General features: G+C 48.8%; 3 protein-coding genes across 3 annotated transcripts in view; 2 read left to right on the forward strand and 1 right to left on the reverse strand.

Moving 5' to 3' along the window:
* The first annotated feature begins 444 nt into the window (after positions 1-444).
* On the forward strand, positions 445-3,329 carry LOC123165325 (G-type lectin S-receptor-like serine/threonine-protein kinase At2g19130). Its single transcript, XM_044582952.1, has one exon. The coding sequence runs from the start codon at positions 624-626 to the stop codon at positions 3,072-3,074; it is 2,451 nt and encodes an 816-aa protein (XP_044438887.1). The 5' UTR covers positions 445-623; the 3' UTR covers positions 3,075-3,329.
* Positions 3,330-4,852: 1,523 nt separating this feature from the next.
* On the reverse strand, positions 4,853-8,178 carry LOC100192176 (DNA repair protein RAD51 homolog 4; the record flags this gene model as incomplete). Its single annotated transcript, XM_044582953.1, is given in 9 exon segments — positions 4,853-5,159; positions 5,373-5,519; positions 6,244-6,317; positions 6,736-6,826; positions 6,911-7,024; positions 7,219-7,353; positions 7,474-7,555; positions 7,721-7,836; positions 7,974-8,178. Coding segments are annotated over 9 exon segments (804 nt in total). The 3' UTR covers positions 4,853-5,117.
* A 1,660-nt stretch (positions 8,179-9,838) lies between these two features.
* LOC123168224 (PRKR-interacting protein 1) overlaps positions 9,839-10,239 on the forward strand; it is a 5,214-nt gene continuing 4,813 nt past the window's right edge. The window contains exon 1 of the mRNA XM_044586097.1: positions 9,839-10,127. The gene's annotated coding sequence lies outside the window, so the exon portion shown is untranslated. The remainder of the gene's footprint in view (positions 10,128-10,239) is intronic.

Here is a 10,239-nt window from a genome sequence, read left to right on the forward strand (position 1 = left end):
TAAATCTCACGGGATTTTCTGAAAAAAAAAACTCATACGCATTTCACCCAGCGCAGGCAACGCTCACCCATTGATCTGTGGGCCAGCCGCCAGCTGTCACACCGCAGCGAGAGCAAATACGGTGGCATACGGACATACGGATGGAGGCACCGTATATGCACCATGCGACAAGTTGTAGCATCATTTTTATGTATTTTATAAATTTAGGCACTAAACTGACCGCAACGAATAAGTTTAGGCAATGATGTAGTTAACTCATTTTGTTTAGAACGACACTTTCGCCCGCCGGTCCTAGCATGGGCCAAGGTGATTCCAGATTTCCAGCTGCTTTGCACGTCACCATGGTGGACTCGCAGTCTCGCGGCAAAGCTCTGACCCCTCATGTCATGCCACGCACTAAAATTCAGCGCTGCAGCAGCCATTCATTCGTTGAAACTACTTGCCTCTTGTCCCCATTTCCCACTCTCTCCTGTCCTTTCTTGACGGAGGGGACGCACGAGCAGCACAACTTGGCCAGAAAAATATGCCTGCCGGGGTCATCACGCAGTAGGACTTGACCCGTCTCCGCCATTCACCTGTAAATTCGGCTGCGCCCCTGCAAACGGAAGCGCTCCACCATCACCATGCCACTGATCACTGCCACTTTCATGGCCCTTGCCTGCTTGTGCTTGGATCCTGCAGTGGGTGCGGCGGCGACACTCTCGGCGCGGCGTCCGCTGCGGGGCAACGACACGCTGGTCTCCGCACAGGGCAAGTTCGAGCTCGGCCTCTTCAGCCCGGCCGGCAGCTCCGACGGCAGGTTCTACCTCGGGATCTGGTACAAGAACATCCCCGGCCAGACCGTCGTCTGGGTCGGCAACCGCGCGACTCCTCTGTCTGGCCTCGCCTCCGCCGAGCTCCGGGTCTCCGCCGACGACGGCAACCTCGAGCTCGTCGGTGCCACCAGCGCCTCCGCCTCGCCGGTCGTGGTGTGGTCTTCGAACCTCTCTTCTTCCTCGTCGCCAAGCTCAAACAACACGGCGGAGATCCGCGACAACGGCAACCTGGTCCTTGTCGACGGCGGCAACTCCTCCAACGTGCTGTGGCAGAGCTTCGACCACCCAACGGACACGTATTTGCCGGGGGCGTGGCTCGGGGAGAACAAGCTCACCGGCGAGTACCAGGCGCTGACGTCATGGCGGAACGCCCAAGACCCCGCGCCGGGAATGTTCTACGACACGCTGGACCCCAACGGTACCGCCGAGTTCTTCATGCTGTGGAACCGCTCCCGCATGTACTGGCGGGGCGGCGTCTGGACGGGGGGCCGCTGGAAGGGCGACGTTGGGGCGGCGACTGGACGGGGCACCAACCTCTACAACACGACGTTCGTCGACACGCCGGCGTTCCGGGGCACCACCACGGTGCTCACCGACAACGCGACCATCACGCGCCTGGTGCTCGACCTCAACGGCCAGAAGAAACAGTTCGTCTGGGTGCCTGCGAGCCGGAGCTGGCAGTTGTTCTGGGCGGCGCCCACCGTGCAGTGTGACGCGTACGCGCTCTGCGGCGCATTCGGCGTCTGCAACCAGAGGAGCCAGCTGCCGTGCCGGTGCCCGCCCGGGTTCGCTCCGGCGTCGGAGAGGGACTGGACGCTCAGCGACTGGAGCGACGGGTGCCGCCGGAGCTCGCCGCTCGCGTGCGCGCACAATGGGTCGACGACGGACGGGTTCCTGGCGCTGCCGGACGTGAAGCTCCCGGACGAGCCGCTCGCCATGACCGCCGCCCAGAGCAAAGCAGAGTGTGAGTCGACTTGCCAAAAGAACTGTTCGTGCCAGGCCTACGCCTTCTCCGCCGGGGCCGGGGGTTGCTCCGTCTGGCACGGAGAGATCCGCAACCTTGAGCAGCTCTTCCCGGACTCCAGCAGCCCCGGGTCAGACTTTTATCTCCGGCTTTCACAAAGAGCATTGCAAGATCTCCATGGCGGACACGGGAAGAAAGGGGGGAGAAAATCATGGCTTGTCTTTGGCATCACACTGGCCGTTGTAGCAGCATTGGGCGCGTCGGTCATACTAGCCTGGAGGATTCTTCTTGCCCGGAGAAGACTGGTTGTGTACATGGAGAACGAGAATGGATCCTCCTTGGTTGTGTACAGCTACGCCGACCTCCGTGCCGCCACCAACAACTTCTCGGAGCGGTTGGGCGGCGGAGGCTTCGGCTCGGTGTACCGCGGGGTCCTGAAGCAGCACAAGGGAGGCAGCACGATCCAAGTCCAAGTGGCAGTCAAGAAGCTGGAAAGTCTTGCGCGGCAGGGTGACAAGCAATTCCGGGCGGAGGTGAGCACGCTGGGGCTCATCCAGCACGTGAACCTCGTCCGCCTCCTCGGGTTCTGCTCGTCGGGCGACGAGAAGATGCTCGTGTACGAGTACATGCCCAGAGGCTCCCTCACCGGCTCCTTTTTCGGCGGCGGCGCATGCCCGAGCTGGCGCGACCGGTACTGTGTCATGCTCGGCGTGGCGAGAGGGCTGACCTACCTGCACGACGGCTGCCGCGAGCGCATCATACACTGCGACATCAAGCCGGAGAACATCCTGCTGGACGAGGACATGTCCCCGAAGATCGCCGACTTCGGGATGGCGAAGCTGGTGGGTAGGGATTTCAGCCGCGCCCTGACGACGATGCGAGGCACCATCGGGTACCTCGCCCCAGAGTGGATCTCCGGGCAGCCAATCAGCGCCAAGGCGGACGTGTACAGCTTCGGCATGGTGCTCTTCGAGCTCATCTCGGGACGACGTAACTCCGAGAGGTACGGCGAGCTAGAGGCCGCAGGGACTGAGGCGAGGGAGTCCTTCACCTTCTTCCCCGTATGGGCCGCGGGAAAGGTTGTGGAAGGAGAGGTGGGCGTCGTGGCTGACCCGCGGCTGCACGGCGAGGTGATGCCGGAGGAACTGGAGCGGGCGTGCAGGGTGGCGTGCTGGTGCATCCAGGACGAGGAGGCGCAGCGCCCAACCATGGCGCAGGTCGTGCAAGCGCTCGAGGGCGCCATCCACGTCCATGTGCCGCCGGTGCCACGGGCACTGCAGCGCCTCGTCACGTAATTGGTGGCGGCGCGGAAGCGTTTCCTGTGCCAAGGACGACATGATTAAGTACTCCATCCGTAAACTCACAACCCAATTTACGTTAGTAGTAGTTGGGTGGTCTTGAATCTCTACTCCCTCTGTTCCTAAATATAAGTTTTTGTATGGATTTCATTATGGACCACATACAGATGTGTATAGACGTAGTTTAGAGTGCGGATTCACTCATTTTAACTACAAAGACTTATATTTAAAAACTTTTATCAGCAACTTCGCCGCAAAGAAACAAACAAACTTTTATCAGCAACTTTTGGCTACTAGACGAAGGTGCGGAGCAAGAATGCTCCTCAAACAACTTTTGTTTGACAAACACCAATGGATACGCGGGGAGCAGCCGTTGTGGACACGGCGACCGCCGGTCTCCTCAATCAACCTTTGTTCTGACTAGAGCGCTATATACCGTAGAGCGCAGGCTGGTAGGAAGCCCGTCCACTTTTCACACACGATGGCAAGACTTTGGGAGATCAGGAAAAGCAACGACCGGTCCATGTCAACACACGCAACATTTATTCGTTTAGATATGGGTACAGCTTCTTCTCGTGACGTGATTAAACTAACGGTGGTTGGCTAATGAAATTAATGAACGTTTGTGACACGCTGCCGGCATGATTAAACTTGAATACTACTCCCTTGGTCCGTTTGCAGATACATCCGTTTGAGCGACAGTTGTTTCTGAACAGAGGGAGTACAGGGTGCCGGCATGATTTATACTCCCTCCGTTTCAAAATAGATGACCCAACTTTATACTAATTTATAACGGGTAGAAAAAACATTCATGACATGGAATTAGTTTTCATCTAGTTATACTTCTCGCCTCTCTTACTACTACTAGTCTATGCTGAAACTCACACTTAGGATCAATCACATCATATCCCGAACGTACGTGGCACGAAAAATCGATAGCCGAGGATACGGTTCGTGCTCTTAGTTTTCTTTATTTATTTCTAGGACACCAATAGCATCACACAAACTCTTTTACGGACTCAAGATTACCTGACAGTCTAACCATGATCAGTTTGTGACTGTACAAGCACAACAGCCAGCGTGAGCTCATCTCATTCATAGCTGGTAGAAAAAAGTTATGTCCCTGATACGGAAATTGAATTCAGCTCCCGGGAGCACATGCCCCGGGGCCCAAAAATAATTTTTGAAATGTCAAAAAAATTAAGACAAATTTTTGTGTGTTATTAGTCACATCCAGATGCTACCTGCAAATTTTCAGCCAAAAAGATTAAGCATTTTGGCCTGTGCAATAAAAAAACAAATTGAACACCAAATGTTATCCCAAAATATCACCCTAAATTTGTTTTTTTTCACCGACGAAACACCGCTGCTCCGTTTCGCATGAAAATTATCAAGCATGCTTGCAACACCAACACAATCATCTACAAAATAATTCAGAATTTTTTGAAAACATTTACTATTTTTTTGGGGTACTGTTCACCCGGGAGCTAACACGACCCTCCCTATGTTATACTAGTACCTTGGGCCAGGAGGTCACATGCATCAAATAGGTCTCTGTCCATACGTCTAAAAAGATTGCCGTCCTTAAATAATACTCCCTCCGTTAAAACTACTCCTTCCGTACAAGTTAGTACAAAGTTGAGACACTTACTTTGGGATGGAGGGGGAGTATAAGAATATTTTTCGAGCTATGTTACCTTGAAAAACTATCTGATATTGTACGGAGGCAGTATAAGATGTTCTAATTTAAATCAGATGTATAGGATGTTCTAACATTTTTCTGAATTGAATTTATATACATTTTCTAGTGCTTTTATTCACTCATTTCAATCTGTATATGGTTCATATTAAAATATCCAAAACATCTTATATTTTTAAACGGAGGAAGTATGTCTGACGCGCATGTGATACATGCCAAGTCTGAATCTTGACGCCAGTGAAGCTGTCGATAGTCATGTCCAGTTGTCGCCGTGTGCAGCCACACATTTCTCCAGATACGCCTGGTATGTTCTCCTCAAACACCATGCATGCTCGGCGAATTCAGCTAGGTAGGAACTGAAATTTCATATGGCGACCACAAGCCTGCAACAAAGCAGACTGTCAGGAACCAAACAAAACCCCAAAGGCAGCCAGCACAAAGTTCTCCACCCGTCCAATAGAATGCAATGGAAGGAGATGACAACAATTAGCAATCGTCAAGACATCTCATCCATAAAATTTGAAGATGCAGGGAAGGGAAGCAATGCTGTGTGGCCATGACATCCAAAAGCGTAACCAAATTTTCAATCAAAATACCAGTAGTGTGTGCTTCAGCGTCGTTGCGGTGCAGATATTGCTCCCACGATCACGAGAGATCATCAACCGAATATGTGGAGCAGCTTTCCAGCTCTCACCAAGGGCGGGCTTTGGAGCTCCATTCCCGGCGACCATATGATTCGTTACCTAGAGTAACACAAAATCAAAATGGTCGGTTGATGGATAGACATGATAACTGCATTGTTTTTGTTTCACATCTGACCAAAATTCAAAAATTCTAACATCTAGTCCGTGAATGCTTGCAGGAAATCAATTGAGAAAATTACAAGTGCAAGGCTTTCTTCTTTGATAAGATAAAATTACAGGATCTTTTACTGTCCTCTCCAACGATCACGGCTCTCACTAGGGACATGAACCCTGACAGACAGGTAAATTCAGGGACTACAGCTTAATATAAAACAGAATATGTACATAGACAAATAAACCCTACTCAACAGTTTACCCACAAACTACCCTCTGATAAAGTAAACAGGAAAAATTTACAGATGAGATGAGACTTCTCCAAATGCACGGCACACCTTGTTCTCCAATAAGATGGCATACTTAATTAGTAAACAGTGGAAATGGTCAACAGTGTATACACAATAAATTGGTTATTACAAACAAGAAATACTAAAAGAAAAAGAGGCTAGTTGAACAACAGTCAAACATGCTTCTTGATTTTCTCCAGGAGATTCATGGTGACACTGAATGAAGTATGGGTGGCTTTCACAAAAAAAAAAATGGTATAACGATGCTTCATCTGAGACTAAGTGATAAAAAGTTGAATCCATGTGTTCGCTCCAAATAACAGAACTATGCTCAAATCGAAATGAATGACTACCAATCAAGTTAGAGCAGGCGGGATTACCAGAACAGATAGATTGTGCTTATGTGCCAACTTCTTAAGAATCATCGCCACTGATATCATCATCGACCGCCCTGCTGGGTTTAATACAGGTTCACAGAAAAGAAACAGCATTTCTTTTAGTTCAGGTACACTTCAAAGAAGTAATGATGCCCCTCTCGACAAGCAATCATGTCAGCAAATAATGCTTTTAGAACTCAAATTATTGACAAAGACATAGTGAACTATTATAAATTCAAATTATCAATGTCAGGCTGCATATTTGTGAATTAGTTGTGCTGTGTTGTTTAAGTTAATGATTGGAAACAATCTATCTTGCACAATCTGACCGCTACACCAATTTTCTACATTTCGCAACTCAAGAAATTGTATATGTTATGTCTCTCTTGGGACATTGAACCTTAAGGCGTGAGTTAGTTCTAGTATAGCTAAAGTGCTAAACTGCATCATATAATGTACAAAAGAATAATCAATCAGACAAGGCTATGCAAGAACCTTGTGAATTCTTCCCGCCGATAATGGGAGCAAGTAGAGATGATACCGAGTCAATGATAAGCAGGCATATCTTGTTACTGCCATTAGTTACCTATTAAGCTTGTGACACGTGAGAAAAGAGTTTAGGATAATAAAAAGGGAGATTGAAGACAATCCTATTTCCCTTCATACTAACCTTGCAATTCAATGAGACTTCAAGTCGATCTAGTACTTCAAACAAAGCAAATATATCAAATACAGATTCACAAATGATACTGCTCATGACCCTCTTAAGCCTCATATCCTTTGGCTGCATGTTGGAAATCGGGTGCTTAGAAATCACATGGTCCAGAAGTTTTAGGGTAATCTAATGATTGCCAAAGCAAATGGCATTCTGACATTCTACTTACACCACAAGAATGATAAAAGATATGATAACTCCCTGAAGAGTGAAGACAATGGTAGGAGCAGGGCAGGAACATGGATCCCTGGTTTATTACTAACCTCTTTGATCAAAGAGATGGGAAGTTCATCAAGAATGTGAGCAATTCGGCTAGGGGAGAATGAATTACTAGTATCCAAGTAGAGAACAGCACCCATATGCCTGGCTGCAACATGTGCAGCAGAATATAGACAGACCTGCAGTTGATGTAACTCTGCATTATGAGTAACTCTGCAGTTGTTCCACGGCTCAATGTTCACAGCTAAGCATATTAGCCATCTTGAAGTTGAGAAAAGAAAGATCAATCGTGTTTTCACCTGTGTTTTACCAGAAGATGACTGGCCGGTTATTTCTGTCAACTGGCCTTTGCGCAGCCCACCTCCAAGAAGCGTGTCAATGCTGGGAATTCAGGACACGATAAGTTACAATATATTCTACTGCTTCTTAAGACAGTGTGATTTTCTGCATGATGATGGGGAGGTTCTCTAGACAGAGATCGGCAGGTTCATGACACGAGGCATCAATTGACAGGGAACCAAATGATTACATTCGAGATAGGAGTACCCTTCAAGTCCGGTAGGGAGGAAATGTTTTCCTTCTGCCGCATCTTTGAGCAGCTGCATCCCATCCGACCATGGTACGCACCGATCTTCAACGTGAGGTTGCTCTTCATTCATGTCCTGTATCACATCTCACAAGTGAAGCAGTGAAAAACTTGAAATGCTCAATGCATAAACACAGTTGGATTACAGTTCGGTTTCGGCTGAAGATCTGAAGTGTTCGATGCATCAGTTGTCTGTTTGGAGATAGAAATTACCATGTGGGCTCTCCCTCCCTGTCCAGAGCCGAGCAGTAGGCAAGCCGTGCAGCAGGCCAACGACTCCTGCGCGAGGGGAGTGGACGAGCAGTTGCGCGAGACCGCTGTCCTCCACCCCTCCTCCTCCTCCTCCTCCTCCTTGCGTGTCTCTCGGCGTCGGCGCTCGGGGTCGGAGGTGCAGGCGGCAGCCACTAGCCGACGGAGGCCAGAGGGTACCAGGGAGCACCGCCGTCGTGCCGCGCCGTCGCGGGCGGGGGAGGCAGAGAAGGGAACTGGCAGTGGCGGGGCAGCAGTACGGAATGGGGCGCGGATCGCGCGGTCGTAGCTTGGAGGGAGGGGGGCGGGAGGAGGACAGCGGGGCGTCCGTCCAGTGGTGGCGCGGCGCAGCAGAGGCGGCGGCCGGCGGGGCAGGGCACACACTCACACGGGACGGAACGCGGAACGGGATAGCGCCTGCCTCTGTCAGCTTAATGGGCCTCCCTGTGCGTGCCTTGGTGGGTTGTTGTAGTTGGGCTGGACCCAGGCCGATTTTACAATAATTACTCGCCTTGAGATCTTCAAAACTAGATCCATGTTAATGTGCCTAAAAAAAGATCTATATTAATGAATTTGGACAAAAAAATAAAAAACTGAATAAAAATAGCAAAAAACATAAATGAAAAAGCAAAATAAAAATGAAAACCATCGAAATCCGAAAAAATAGAAACCTGGAAGTGCAGTTGTGTTTTTTCAAAAAATAAATAAACTAGAAGCACAACTATGCTTTTCTCTTTTTAGGAAGAACATTTTTGCTTTTTCGTTGAAGCATAGATACGCTTCTCCCTTTTCTGGAGAAGCACATGACTGTGCTTTTTTCTTTCAGATTGTGCTTCACTTTTTGGGAAGCAGAACATCGTGAAAAAGCATTGCTTCTAAGAACCCTTTTTTTTTTGACAAAACCTAGGGAAAATCAAACAAGAACCTGAAAGCCAAAAAACAAAAATCGTTATAACACGTGCAGAAAAATAATCCAAAATCACAAGGGTGCGCCAGCTCATGACACCTGGTGGCTACTGGGCACACTAATTGAGGCGCTCCCAAGGCATGCAATTGACCTCCAAGGGAGCCCTCCAAATGACACTCCTTAATTAATTGCTCCCTTGTTTTGAAAGAGGAAATGGCCGATGCTACGATGGAATTGTTCGCAAATAAACCTGGCTTGGGTCACACACCCATTCTAAACACCCTAAAACCTATGAAACCCGTCAGGATCCAATCCACGCCTTCAACCCAAACATGGCTATGAGGGTCGGCACTTTCGGACACACAATATGTCGGCCTTTTTATAAAATGGTCGTGTCGTGCCAGTCGAAGGCCTCGGCTCAAGGATCGGCCCGACTTGTGACATAAAAAGGCCAACATGGCCTGGCACACATGTAGGTCAGCCTTCATTCATTTTCATCCTTTCGAGTCTTCTACATTTTAAGAATTAAGAAAATCTGAAAATTTATGGAAAAATCTAAATAAATAAGAAATACACAAATATAAAAGTTAAGAAAAAATACAAAAAATGTAAAAGAGACGAAGTGTCATATAGATAAATATAGCTGCCTCGTAAAAACCTTTTAGTTAAACTCCCCTTGAAGACGAACCCAATAAAAAAAAGAGTACAAAGCTACTTGCTCGAAAATGAGAATTATAAAAGTAAAAAAACACAAAAGAAAAGAGTATTACAAAAGTAAATTATCTATCATTCAAAAAAATTGGATTTTTTGAATTTTTATTTTTTTTTGATTTTTTTCTTTAGCGCGGGTGCAGATGAGTCTGGGCTCAGAAATGGATATTAGAAAAGAAAACTACAAGATGGGCCGCATGGATAACGAAGCCGGAGCCACTGTCGGGTCGTCCAAAAAAAACGTGTCGGGCCGTCGAAAAAAGGACTGTCACGACACCGACGAAGGTGGCGGCGGCGGCGACGACGACACTGACGCCGGCGGGGAGAGGGACGGCGCAACCGGAGTAGACGGTAGCGGCGTCCCTCCTCATCCTATTCCCCCTCCCACTATCCAACCGGCGGCACCGCATCCAACCACAGCAGCGTGAGCTCGGCGGTGACCAGGAGTGGCGACAGCAACGACGCCGTCGCCGGCGTGCTTCTCCCCCGACGCTGGACTGGTCAGGCCCCGCTCCTCCCCCTCTACTTCATTCCCCCGCTTGTCCTCTTAATTTCTATTCCCTTTGGTTCATTAATCTGTAGTGTTCTTGGTCTTGTTCTTGGATAATGTCT

The sequence above is a fragment of the Triticum aestivum genome, chromosome 7D (assembly GCF_018294505.1).
Source record: "Triticum aestivum cultivar Chinese Spring chromosome 7D, IWGSC CS RefSeq v2.1, whole genome shotgun sequence".
Classification (NCBI taxonomy): domain Eukaryota; kingdom Viridiplantae; phylum Streptophyta; class Magnoliopsida; order Poales; family Poaceae; genus Triticum; species Triticum aestivum.